Below are 14,566 nucleotides of genomic sequence, written 5' to 3' on the forward strand. Positions count from 1 at the left end.
TCCGGATCATATAATCCAGTGATCAACAGCATGAGCATAGATCTACGCAGTACGATGGTATATACTATTTACACTTTGCTAAAGATAGAATCATGGATTCCTCAGAAAGGTACTATGTGGGGTCAAATTTGGTTTGAATATGGAAGCTTATTGCAAGCATGGATCCTAGGTTTCAGTATGTCGTTGCATCCTGTGGATGCCAAACGTGCTATTGATAGGTGTTGTTATTTGTCAGTAACTTGTTCGGTAATTTGCAAAATGGTTGATTAGTGCAATAAAAACTATGTCTATGGTTATTGATTTATCAAGTGCATAAGTTTAAAATAAAGTGTCTGTTTGCCTGACGAGAGATTAACATCTTCTTATGTATCCAGTTTTACAATATGGATACAATTTTAAATTACAAATCTACATTTTCGAAAAGTTGTGAATTTGTGAGATCCTTATCAGAGTGGGAGCAGTAATATGTCAACCAGGTCAGCCTGTACGTTAGTCGTCTCTTACGACAAGAAGGGATGCCCCAACCCACCCAGTATGTGATATGTAAGTTTCTTTTTGAGTATGCATGTATAAGCACTTTGCTGCCTATAACCGAGTTTCTAACACACATTATCTTGCATGTTTCAGATGAAGCGGAGTTTTAACCTACTTGTCTTCATTTGCGTGACGCTTTTGTCTTATACATCAGGTAAGATTCACATAAATTGTATTTGCAGTTTAGCCCCGTTGTCACGTATAGTCTCACGTATAGTCGTCATATCACGAATACGAATGGGGGGGTGGGGGTGGAGATGGGGTGTGTGTGTATATATTGTTTTTATTTTTTTCTTTATTTTATTTTTTTTAAGTTGGGGTGGGGGTGGGGATAGTTATTGGGGTTTTTCTTAACAACTTCTTTGTTATGAGGTACACGACTTGCTCATTCATCAGGGGAACCCATTCAGCGCGATTATACCGTTAGTGATGAATTCCATTTGTTTCATTGTCTTATTACTTGTATTGTTCTTACAGGTACATATACATTCTATGTGTGTCATACCATTCTTTCACCTCGTAAAGCAGTATTGATGTATTCCGAATCGTTTTGTTCCTTAGAATAAAGAAATTGACATCCATAAAATAGCTCTCTTCCTTGTTGGTATATACAAAAACGAATAATGTCGCTAGGAGATCATGCTTGTTACACCACTGGACAGTAAACATTGTCTGGACTAATGGGTGATATGGTGAGCTTCCTCTATTATTATGGCACCCAATACACACAGTGAAGCCACTTGACCAACCGATCCACCGTGTCACTACGTACGAAAAGTACAATAGCACACACTATTCCGCTCTGAACGTTTGTTTTGTTTGCGGTTCAACGTTCTACCCAGCAACATTCCAGGTACATAGTGTCGGTGTCTCTCGAGGAGACAACCCAAAGACTGAAATCATGGGTGATTGAGTTTAGTTTTACGCCCCACTCAGCAATATTCCTGGTACATAGCGTCGGTGTGTAAATAATCGAGTCTAGATGAGCTAACTCAGAGACCGAAATCATAAGTGAAAGAGTTCAGTTTTATGCCGCGCTCGGCAATAACCCAGCTATATGACTGCGGTCTGTAAATTGAGTCTAGACCAGACTATCCAGTGATCAACAACATGAGCATCGATCCGGGCAACAGGGAACCGATAACATGTGTCAACTAACTTAGCGAGCTGACGACCCGATCCCGTTAGTCGCCTCTTTCATCAGTTACTGAAGGCCAATATTCTAAACCGGATCTTCACGAATTGGTAAACATTGTTCTTTGTCCCGTAACAGCACACAGCGCCTACGACAACTGCACCTCTGCCAGCGACTGTCCGGCGACGACTACCTGCCGGTGTAACGGCGACCACGGCTACCAGTGCTTGTGTGACCCGGGACACGTGGTGTCCAAGTCGGGACATGAATGCGTCATCGGTGAGCAAACACACTACATTTAATCCAGTAGTATTTAATTGTCTAACTAAACAAAATGCTTCCATGTTTCAAAAAAGGAAAATACATAGGTCATGCCCCCGAACAAACTGCTGATTAACGACTTGGATCATAGTAGAGTGACAGGGCTAATTATTGAACCGCTGGGCTCAATCGGATTAAATTGGGTATATTCGCATGATTGTTAAACAAAAATAGTGAGGGATATATGTAAATTTTGTATTTATGAATAGTGATCTATTTATTCACTGACAATCTGATGAAATATCAATGATAAAAATACCAATATCCCTGAAATATTTTGTCCAGAATACCTCGCACAGAAATTGTGAAACCAGCGACCGTCAAACAATACTGTGAAGAGGACGCTGCGTGGTTCTTGAGGCTGCCCAAAGTCGAATTGTAAACCGTTTGGTTTCGTTACAATTTTTTTACCAGTTCGATTCACCAATTTCCAAATAAAACCCACAAAATTACTTTCGTTTGTAAACAGTTGTTGATGTAAATGCCGTTGTGCTCGGAAACGACTTTATGCACAAAATAACGTTTTGGGGAGGACATAGTGTCAGACACATGGCGTTGGTAGCTTTGGCGGTGTGTAAAATTACTTATTATTAAAGTCCACAAGCTTTAGCCGCCTGCGCTAAAAGGAAATAGTGTTAGCATACTGAGATTTGTTTGTGATCAGGCGTTGACTTTGCGATCCAAGCCCAATGTTCAATGAACGGTAGCAGAGCTATATATTGAATGACGCGCCAGTGCGTCAAAAGGTCAGAACGTTAGGCTTGGGTTACGTAGTTACTACTTTAAACAACGTGTTTGTTTGTTTGTTTGTTTGTTTGTTTATTTGTTTGTTTAACGACGCTCTCAGCAATATGCCAGGTATATGACACCCATCTGTAAATATTCGAGCCTGGACCACACACAATCCAGTGATCAACAACATGAGTATCGATCTACGCTAATGGTGTACGATGGCATGTGTTAACCAAGTCAATGAGTTTGACCTCCCGATCCCGTTAGTCACTTCTTGTAACTCGCCTGAGTTGCTACAGACAGTCCTTACAGGGTATCCACGGGTGGTGTGTGAGAGCGGCAATGGCCCTGATAAGAATCGACATATACTGAACATCAGAAGAAACGGAACTTTTTATCTAGGTTTTAAACAGAAGATATAAACATGATTTATGATTTTATTTCGAAGCTTGCCTTTCTATTGCTGTTTATTATGTATCTTTAACCTGTGGTTATCTTTGTATCCTATGTTTCAGCCTCGAGACTGGGGGAGGCATGCAACGCCAGCACGAAATGTGTGAACACCCTCACATACTGCAACCCAGACACCAACGTCTGCGAGTGTCAGGTGTACTACCGACTCTCAGCCAATGGGAACGCGTGTGTCTTCCATGGGACGCTAGCCAATGGGGAAGCGTGTGATACAAGCGCTGCGTGCTTCGACGTCTTGGGGGCGTGCAACAGCAGCAATCTTTGCGGTTGTCGGGACGGCTTTAGGCTCAAGAATGAGGCCGAGTTTTGGGCTGAGCCTGACAGTATCGTCGGCTGTATTGCGGAGACGTTTGCGCTCGGTGAGTTGAAGAGTGAGTGAGTGAGTGAGTGAGTGAGTGAGTGAGTGAGTGAGTGGGCGACTGGATGGGCGACTGAGTGGATGAGTGAGGTGATTCGTGGGCCTCGGTGAGTGAGTGAGTGAGTGAGTGAGTGAGTGGGGTTCAGTGAATTGAGTGAGTTGATTTGGGGGACAGTAAGAAGACGTTCACCACTTTAGTGAAACGAAAGAAACACCACCAAATATTTTTCTGGTGTGAAACAACACTTATCCTGCGACCTCGTTGTATCGCGATACTTAGCATATCCGTAATCGTCAATAGAATTTGGAACTTATATGTCCTATTTTATCATGAAATCCGATTAACATGACATTTAACCAGTACACTTGTGAAGAAAATATTATTTTAACTTTGATAGTGTTTTAGTGAGAGCCATTAGACGAACGAAGTTAATATTTACCGACAGAGATGACTCCATCGTATCGCGGTAAACACTAAAACTCGGATTGCAAAGTGAAATAAGGAAAGAAAATGAAATTGTACCTGTTATTAGTGATTGCAGTGATAGTATTTGGGACCAGTAATCGTATCAATTGTACCTGTTATTAGTGATTGCAGTGATAGTATTTGGGACCAGTAATCGTATCAATTGTACCTGTTATTAGTGATTGCAGTGATAGTATTTGGGACCAGTAATCGTATCAATTGTACCTGTTATCAGTAATTGCAGTGATAGTATTTGGGACCAGTAATCGTATCAATTGTACCTGTTATTAGTACTTGTTATTAGTGATTGGAGTGATAGTACAAGGGACCAGTAATCGTATCAATTGTACCTGTTATTAGTGATTGCAATGATAGTATTTGGGACCAGTAATCGTATCAGTTGTACCCGTCCTGTTATTAGTGATTGGAGTGATAGGATAAGGGACCAGTAATTGTATCAATTGTACCTATTATTAGTACCTGTTATTAGTGATTGGAGTGATAGTACAAGGGACCAGTAATCGTATCAATTGTACCTGTTATTAGTGATTGCAATGATAGTATTTGGGACCAGTAATCGTATCAGTTGTACCCGTCCTGTTATTAGTGATTGGAGTGATAGGATAAGGGACCAGTAATTGTATCAATTGTACCTATGATCAGTGATTGCAGTTTTAGTACACATGACGTAGTACGTAGTGTTTTTTTTTTCGTCACTGGCACTTTATATGGAAATTTTGATCATTGGTATTAATGCTATTTCAATTTCTTTTCTTTAGAAAACCCAACACTTTGCCCGGCAACAACAACTCAGTCCACAACTACAGCATCTGCAACACCGTCCACGACCGTAAGTACACCGGACACTGCCAGCACAAGTACGGAGACGACTGCAACGGCAGATACTACAGCTGCAAGTGATACCCCGGATACTACCACACCTACAACAGCTACGGATACCACTGAAACAACGGCTACAACTACAACAGCTACAGCGGCTACAACTACTACAACGGCTACAACTGTTACAACGGCTACAACCGCTCAGACAACAACAGCAGCAGGTGACAAATACTGAGTCAGTGTTTGAGCGGTTAAGTGAGTGAGGGAGAGAGTGTTTGATTGAGTGGTTGAGTGAGTGAGTGCTATCGGCACTGAATGTTATTTTGTCTTTTCCTCTCTATCTCTTTCTCTTTATTTCTCTTTCTCTGCCGCATGCACACACACACGCACGCTCCAGCACACACACACACGCACGCTCCAGCACACACACACACACACACACACACAAACACACACACACACACACACACACACACCTCAAAGCACATTCACAAATACAATCACTCTATGAACCCTCTGGATCCCTGATGTTTTCAAGACTTAACACTTAAAAATACGATTTTTCTAAGACTATTTCTTGTTCTCTAATTAGTCACAATTGGATGAGTGCATTCTTCCTTTTGCCCGCCAGTTCAGTGTACATATGTTTAATGCCGATGGTGCACCTGTCTTGCAGCATCAGCCAAAGTGTTTGATGCGTGTTCTGCGCATGCTGATTGTCCCGTCGACTCTTCCTGCGTGGTCAGAGGATGTGCAGGATCTGTTTGCATGTGCAACACAGGATTCGTGGCGACCAGAGACAAAACAGCTTGCTTTAAAGGTATGTCATTTTCGCTTCCGTTTTCCAATGTCAGGACATATCATTTTAGAGTCGGTTCAGGATCTGTTTGAAAGTGTAACAGTTCATACTGTACACGTATGAATGGGAGAGTGATGATGATTTTCTTACTTTATTTATTTATTTATTTATTTATTTATTTATTTATTTATTTATTTATTTATTTATTTATTTATTTATTTATTTATTTATTTATTTATTTCCAGGGGGCGTCATACATTTTTACATAAGATATAATATGTATTTTTCTATAAAAATATACTTTGTCTGAAGGGGAGGGGTCTCATTAACTTTGTATATGACATGAAATGGGTCACTTACTTTGAATATTCCCACTGTGCATGCTTCTCCATTGAAAGGATCATCACACCCGTTACCTACCCATCTAGTTCCCCACAGGTTCACATGTCTAATCGTGTCAGGCCAGATGCCTATATGGTTGTACCTGAATAACGAGTAAAGAATGAAGAAAGAACGAGTAAAGAATGAAGGCTTTTGAATGTTGATGACTCATCTATATGTTACAGGCAAGCTCATCAACGACACCTGTGCCGACGTGTCCGAATGCGTCCCCTTTCTGTCATACTGTGACGGAACCTGTCAATGTTCAAGCTTCGTTCGCAAAACCAACCGGAACACTTGTGCAATTAAGGGGTTCTGGGTAATCGGGGAACCTTGTGGTGCCACCAGTGACTGCCTCGACCCCAACGCCATCTGCACGAGGGATGGGACGTGTCAGTGCAAGAGTGGATACAGAGAAAAGAGGGACGACGAGTTCTGGAACAACCCTTATGACAGGACTGACTGCGTCAAGGTGGACTACTCTCTCGGTGAGTTTTGCTATTCCTTTCTATTTCACGCGTGAAGTCCAGCTGACTTGGCTGACACGTGTCATTGTATCCAAACTGAGTAGGTCAATGAGTGCTGTTGATCACTGGATTGTCTTGTCCAGACTGGGTCATTTTCAGAACGCCGCTATTTTGCTAGAATATTGCCGAGTGTCGCTTTAAACAGCAAACCGACCGATTAACCGTTATATTTCCCATACATGTTTTTTAATTGTCTGACCTATATTTCCCTGTACATCAAACGGAAGTTGCAAGTTAGGATAGTCAAGTGTGGGAATTCCATTGCACTGACGTTCTGTGTTTTAATCAACTGGATCAGTGTTGCTGTTGTCGGACTGAATCTAGCGCGATCATCAATCATAACCTCATTAGATCATATTTACATATGCTGGATTCTACTGCAAAAGGAAATGTTTTGTTCGAGACATTAACATGCAATTCAAATCAACACTACAAACAAAGAGTATAGATAATCCAAATGGTCGGGGGAAGATGGTGATAACCCACAAATTTCTACTTTCGTGATAATTGCTTTTGAAGTTTATTCATGAAAAAGATTAGTGTGACTTTTGAAATATAATAAAAATATGTTGTGTTTATTCATAATTCTAGCAGTGTGCAAAAAGAGACGCAATATGATTCGTTTGCAGGAAATTGTGGTTTATATGCACGAAGATACCCACTGTAAACATGTTGTGTTGGTTATCAGTTTCATGCCAAAATGAGCTTGTCATATTCTTGCTCAAGGATCGGTGTTTCTACTTGTTTTAACCCACATCAGATAGACACTAATAGGGAAATTCATGGCCGTGCCATTCTTAAGGAAATGGATATACTAATGGTAGAAGTAACTGTGCATTATTTGGCGTTATGCTATTTTTAACAGATAATAACATGAAATGTGGTGTGTTTCGTGATCACTGTTTAACTGTTGACAGGATTAAACCGAAATGTATTAGATTTGATCCTAAGCATTGTGACGCCCTCAGAATAAATTTATTATAGTGTCCAAAAATTGGTTCACAAAGTGAGTATCGCGTGTGGCCACCTTTGTCTGGACAGCGATGCTGCATAGACGACACTAAGCGATTAAAGAAAGCTTGGGGAATGTTGTTCCATGTCTGATCCTACATTCAGGGAACATTAATGGCTGATTTTGAGGGCCATGACACTGGCACAATCTATATTGAAATTAACATGTTTTCCACCAGATTTAGAGTCTAGAGAATAATCTAGTGTTCTTCATATTTCAATATCAAGTGTCAAAAACATGCAAAAAGTAGAACGTCAATGTGCACATGCCACAGACGATGTGTGAGATCAAATTTCATGAAAAAAGCTTAGGTACATGTTTGCTTAGTGTTACTTAGTTTTTGGAGAAAAAAGACTGAGATCACTTTTACAAATGGATTTGAGTATAGAGTGACATCCCTCAAAATGTGACACTGTATTTGTACCAAAAAGATGATAACCCATCATTTGGTTGTATATCTCAGCTTTAGTACAATCCGGATCATACAAATTTTAATTTTTTAATTTTTAAGTAGCAAACTATGCTAGACTGCGCAAAGAATAAAAAGGCATGTTCATGTTGTTTTTCTCTTTCATGTTTTTCAGAAGAATGCGTGACATCTACAACGACACAAACGCCAACAACAACGATAGCAAGGGGTACGTAAACAAGAGTTATTTATCACTGAAACGAGGGTCAGGATACGATTCAAATCCAGACAGTGGTTTCAGAAACAAACACGTTCGTATGCTTTTGATTCCAAAATGCGTGAGTGATTAATTTTTTCAAGCTTTATCAATGTAGGGTGTAAACATTACGCCGTATGTGTTCCGATGTATAATACCAATTATCCAAGATCATATTTCAGTAAGCAAAAACATCAGTAAAGATCCGAGGTAGAAAGGGTCTTCAGCAACCCATGCTTGTCACAAAAGGCGACTACATTCTCCCTCAGAAGCGTCTTACTCGATCGGGTGGTCAAACTCGCTGACTTGGCTGACACTTGTCATAAGTTTCCAGTTGCCCAGATCGATGCTCATGCAGTTGATCACTGGACTTTCTGGTTCGGACTCGATTACAGTGCGGCATAAAAATAAACTCATGCACTCCATAAGTAAAAATAAGATGGCATTAGGAAATGAAGATAAATAACTCAATTTTATCCAACAATCTTGTAATCATTCAATACCTTTTCGTTATTGACAGATATATTTATTCCATCGATACACAGCCCTGTCACCTAGTTATAATCGTTAAAATAAATATGGTTATTGTGTTTGCTACCAACATAGTTTCTTTCTCAGATAAAAAGTTAGATGACGTCTGTGTGGTGAGTGAGCAGTGCCCCCTGAACTCGGCGTGTCAGAAGGTGGGCTGTGGTCAGCCGGTATGCAGGTGCCAGAGAGGATTCAGGCACAACTCGGACAAGACGGCGTGTGTCGAAGGTACGTTCATTTCCAACACGGGTGCAATGTGTGAAGCCCATTTCTGTTTTATGTTGCTGGAATATTGAAAACAATTGGCGTAAAGACCAAGTCACGCATTCAAGGTTTCGTAAACCTGTTGTAACAGTGAGTGAGTGAGTGAATACAACTCTGCGCCGCTGTTAGCAGTTTTCTAGCAATGTCACGTCGGAGGACACCAGAAATAGGTTTCACACTTTGTACCCAAGAGGGGAATTGAACCCGGGTTTTCGGCGTGAAAAGCCAACTGCTGTAACAAGCATAGTTATCTGGGAACCAGGAATCAACACAGCACGGGAAAGACTCGGTCGTCATGATTGTGGAAACCCAGTGGTAGTTGTCGGTATGGTAGTGGGAGTGTTGGTAATATATTGTTCTACCTTACTTTCATGTAAAATACTTGAATTTCATTGGTCAATGATGCTTTAACCAGTTTCCGCGTTATCCTTGCCAGGAGGGTGACAAATGCTAAAAAATATTACCCGCTGCCACGGTCACAGCCGAGAAGCTGTGTCGCTTACTATCGTATGACGTCATAATATGTAGACAAATTCTTCCATGGAGGAGAACTGTGTATCTGCAAGGATTAATTGAATACATACAGTTGGGGTAAGGTAACGCAACACATACGATGATAATATCCCTCGAGTCATTTACATGGTAGACTCTCGCCCTTTACAATGAAAACTTCACATATTTTCAGCATCCAAAATTGGTGAAGCCTGCACAAAGTCCTCAGAGTGCACAGACCCCAAGGCCTGGTGTACTGGGGGAGTGTGTACCTGCTTCCCCTGGACCAGCAAGTCCAGCACGGGATGCGTGTTCTGGTTCCAGAGAGTCGTGGGTCAGTACTGTGGGGTGAGGAACCCCTGCGCCGACCCCAACGCCGTGTGTAGCCGCTCCGCTGGGTGTGTCTGCCGCACAGGCTATGCCCTGAAGACGGACGAGGAGTTTTGGCTTGATCCGACGAACACCAATGAATGTGGTCTTGATGTGTCAAAAGGTAAAGTGGAGTGAGTGAGTGAGGTTTGCCTTGATGAATGACGGAGAACCAAGTTAAATGGATAGTCAACTTCTTTATTGAAATGCGACAACTGAAGGAGGGAAAAATTGCAATAAATAGTAGTGCAATAGTTGGTCGCAATAGACTATCGCTAATCTCGAGAGTTAGTTTCCCTCTAAACAACAACAATAACTCCTAGTAATTGTTCTGTTGATCATGTAAATTGTTCCAATTACGTCACCAGACTGCCCCACCACGCCTGCTGGGCGCAACGTTGGAGAGGCGGCAGTGGCCCAGCCAAAGTTCATCCCACCTCAACGCCTTGTGATGGGCCCCTTTACCTCTGACGCGTCGCCATCAACGTCCTCGTCAATCACCTTGACCTTCCTCTTAACCGCCCTAGTGCTGACATGTTTGAATTAATTTGTGTTGAATAAATTAAATGCAATCAAACTTTCAATGGGTTGGGATTCTTTCAATTGTTCGCACTCATCAATATAGGCAACGTCCTGAGAGACGTTATATGCATATTTCAAAGTATTTATTAGTCTGACCAACTGAGACCCGTGAAGGTCACGGGGTAGAATACCCGTGAAGGTCCCGGGGTAGAATAGACCTTCCGCAACCCATGCTTGCCATAAAGGCCACTCTGCTTGTCGTAATATTCGACTAACGGGATCCGGTGATCAGACTCGCTGATTTGGTAGCCACATGTCATCGGTTCCCAATTGCGCAGATCGATGCTCATGTTGTTGATCTTTGGATTGTTTGGTCTAGGCTCGATTATTTACAGAACGCCGTAAAATGGCTGGAATATTTCTGGGTGTGGCATAAAACTAAACTTACTCACTCACTGACCACCTGATGACGTTAGCTAGCCACCTCATGCGTCAGACATGGTTTGCTGAAGACGAATTCTACTCCAGATCCTCACGAATACAGCTCTTGTAATATATGTGGACACACTCTAACGGTGTTCTATGTGATTGAGAACACTGTTTACAGGGAATTTCGGCGATACGGTGTTGTCAGTTTTATATATGAACGCCTTTCACAGTAACGTATCGTGACTGACTGGTGAGAACAAAATTGTTTGACTGAGAGGACATAGATTTTACGAACGCTCACTACAACTGAGCAAGTGAAGTTACTGAAAATACAAACAAGTATTCGTATTATTAAGAACTTCTTGAAACAATGATAAAGTTAAATACCTTTGGAAAAGACGTTCCTCCTCCTCTCTCTCTCTCTCTCCCTCTCTCTCTCTCGTATGAGTATATAACATTTGAATGTTTGATATGCATGCTACTTTAATAAATCGTTTATACAAACACCCATAAAATCTAGCCAGATAACTCGCCCATTGTATAACACACGGCCAACGTTGACCCATGACACACTGTAAACTCCGTAACACACACACTTTGTAATAAAATATGAATACACAACGTACACGTGTATACATACAATACACATCATAAATAAAAACCCACATACATATAAAAATACATACATACAACCATGCATATAATCATATATACAAACATACATACATATACTCTTTCATTTTAAAACAAACGACTTGAAACAAACACTAACGAATGTGTGATGAGTGTCAAATTAATGTTCTAAGTGATTTCTCAGCTTCTTGAAAAAAAGTCAAAAATCAAGAATGGGACCCCATGCACGTGTATGGGGCTACTACGTTATGCACGTGTGTATCATACGTTATGTTTAGGTGCGTTAATAAGATGTCTGTTCTTGAATCGTTTTTTAACGTTTACACTTCCTTTCCAAGGTTCATCATCCCTTACTTTTTGGGAGAGTATATACCAATGCAGCATACAACCATACATACAGTGGTGGCACTTGCTGCATAAAAAAACTATCATTAAACATTGAACCATCCTTTTTCACAGAAGGTAAGGACATTTCGGACGATTTCTCGACACCGAGATGTCAAACGGTGACCTTGACTCCGCTGGTCGGTCATGTTGACAATCAGCTGACAAAGGTGCACCCCCTCACAATAATGGACACAGCCAGTTGTGACACGGTCATTCAGTGAATAAGTATTCACTTGATCAGGTCAAGCTGAACGAGTTGTATATACCTATGCACAAAACCGAAGGTGACCACAAACTACATGCCTGAAAAGATACATTATACATGCCGAAAGATTTTCCACATGTCACTTGAATATCAAACACACTTCAAACACAAATACACAAACATTAATATATACATGCTTGCATGCACCAAAAACACAAACATTAATATATACATGCTTGCATGCACCAAAAACACAAACATTAATATATACATGCTTGCATGCATGCTAGACAATGTCATGGCAGTTTTGTCTCCAGAATTCTACACTGATAAAAAGAAATCATGTCAATTCAGAATTCTACAGGCAATGGTCTCTAACATAACACCACTATACCCTGCATGCATCTATGGCTCGGTCCGACGGATTTATTACCTCCCTTGGCTGGCTCCGCATTCTCACGGTAGCCAATCGGCTAACTCGCCGTTACAACCGAGCTTGCCAGTGTCGAAAAGGATAGCGGACGTAGTTGTGACGCAGTACGACTCAGATTTGTCGGGAAATCATAGAAAAATATAACTAGCGTCCAAAAGAAACACCACCAAATATTTTTAGGGTCTAAAACAAAACATTAGCAAAGTACGGTAAAATTAAGTGTAAAATGCAATACCCGCAAGATATCGAGGCTGGAACATATCATACCTCACTCATTTCAGCTCACTCTGTACATAGTTCAAAACATGCAATACACTATTCATAAGTCTGTACATACATGTACACTGTACTTAGCTACAGACTGTGTCACTCTTAGCTACAGACTTGCAGTGACACACATTCAATCATACACAATTTGTACATAGATATTTAAGGAATTATTTTATCACTTTAATCAGCGATACTCCTTCCAACACAAGTCATGCAACTCAGGGAGGAACATAACACAACTAGCAACAATGTTTGAATTTTATGACAAAGTAGACCAAATAGAACATCTTATTAATAATTCTTTGAAAATAAGAAACGCACTGACCATAGTCTCACAGACATGTCAAAAGAGTAACTCAAATATCCGATCTGGAGTAAAACATGGAACATCTTTATCAGGTTGCTCTATGTTTCAACATGTTTTGCTCTATGTTTCAACATGTTTTGCTCTGCTCTATGTTTCAACATGTTTTGCTCTATGTTTCAACATGTTTTGCTCTATGTTTCAACATGTTTGACCCAGCTTGCCTGAAATTTTTGTGACAAAAACTGCAGTCACCGAATTTTGAAAATAACATTTAACTGTTTTCTTTTTGGCCGGTTCCCGCCTCGTAGTCACGTACGTAGTTTTACAAAGTCACGGAGGCATTTATGAACAAAATGTTCCATTCATGATAGGCTTCCATGTCATATTTGCGTTTGGACAGCCAAACATGGGTGACAGACAAGCTGCAGTGTTGGTCACCTTATCTCCACAATGATCACCAGTGATCACATGCTTGAAGCACAGTTCATCTGTACCGGCGAAGATCCGGGTTAGATTTGGTCGGCGTGCCTTATAAGGTGTTATATGATTTCCTGTCTCGGACACGTGTTTTTCAAAGTCTGCATGACACTCATGCTCGCATGATAATCTCTGTATCTCAGAATCAGGTCAGCCAGTTTGAGTGCACTTTCTCTTCCGGAGTCTGTTCAGAGGTTCTTGTAATTGGAGATAAGATATGTCCATACTACAACGTCTGGTTTTATAGCATTAGACTGCTTAAATTTTGTTTGTTTGTTTTGTTTGTTTGTTTGTTTGTTTGTTTGTTTGTTTGTCTATAACAACCTAAACATGCTGGTCAGACTCATGTGTTATTGTACAGTGCTGAGCTTCGGCGTTAAAGAAGATGTAGAGATAAAAGCCAACCCCCTGTTGAAAACTGTGCGAAACAGACACTGGTCCGCTAGCCCGTACCTACTAAAAGTACAGTCGGGCCAGTAGATCTTCACAGTCACTGGCACGACTGACAGTGAATTTTCATGTTATTTTATATATCACTATCTCTGACTTTCTAATTTGTTACAAACATTTACGTCATGCACGATTATGGCCTGATTAAAATGGACGTCTTATTTGCAGCTGAATCGAATGTTGGGCAAGTGAATTATTTTGTGCGCTAGTAAGTTTTAGACATAGCTTCTCCAACTGGCTATCAAAATTTGGAATCTATTTCGCTCACTGCTTGCAATGTCTTCGGCTAGTCTGCGCGTAGTACCGCGTCTAGCCTATTAATCTCTGACCTGAACAATACAAGCTGCCAAGCTGGAAGTGTCAGAGATCATCGTTACACTAGTGGATCCTGATATCAGACAGCCTAAACAAAACTGCATTTGGGGCAGTAGGGTAGACTAGTGGTTAAAACGTTCGCTTGTCATGCAGAAAACCCGGTTTCGATTTCCCCCCATGGGTACACTCCGTGAAGTCCATATTTGGTGTCCCCAGCCGTCGTAAACACGGCGTAAAA

General features: G+C 41.0%; 1 protein-coding gene across 1 annotated transcript; it reads left to right on the plus strand.

The window, feature by feature from the left end:
• Nucleotides 1–627: 627 nt before the first annotated feature.
• On the plus strand, nt 628–10,477 carry LOC137260123 (protein draper-like). The gene is made up of 10 exons (XM_067797825.1): nt 628–688; nt 1,808–1,948; nt 3,238–3,552; nt 4,797–5,081; nt 5,537–5,680; nt 6,226–6,528; nt 8,164–8,217; nt 8,863–9,003; nt 9,725–10,024; nt 10,269–10,477. The coding sequence occupies exons 1-10, from the start codon at nt 628–630 to the stop codon at nt 10,445–10,447; spliced, it is 1,923 nt and encodes a 640-aa protein (XP_067653926.1). The 3' UTR covers nt 10,448–10,477.
• The last annotated feature ends 4,089 nt before the right edge of the window (nt 10,478–14,566 follow it).

The sequence above is a fragment of the Haliotis asinina genome, chromosome 13 (assembly GCF_037392515.1).
Source record: "Haliotis asinina isolate JCU_RB_2024 chromosome 13, JCU_Hal_asi_v2, whole genome shotgun sequence".
NCBI lineage: Eukaryota > Metazoa > Mollusca > Gastropoda > Lepetellida > Haliotidae > Haliotis > Haliotis asinina.

What these genes read in the sequence shown, in the direction of transcription:
- LOC137260123 (XM_067797825.1), top strand. Translation starts at nt 628, where the DNA reads ATGAAGCGGAGTTTTAACCTACTTGTCTTCATTTGCGTGACGCTTTTG. An exon ending in CAAAACAGCTTGCTTTAAAG is followed by an intron (nt 5,681 to 6,225) that starts GTATGTCATTTT and finishes TATATGTTACAG; the next exon opens with GCAAGCTCATCAACGACACC. An exon ending in CAAGACGGCGTGTGTCGAAG is followed by an intron (nt 9,004 to 9,724) that starts GTACGTTCATTT and finishes ACATATTTTCAG; the next exon opens with CATCCAAAATTGGTGAAGCC.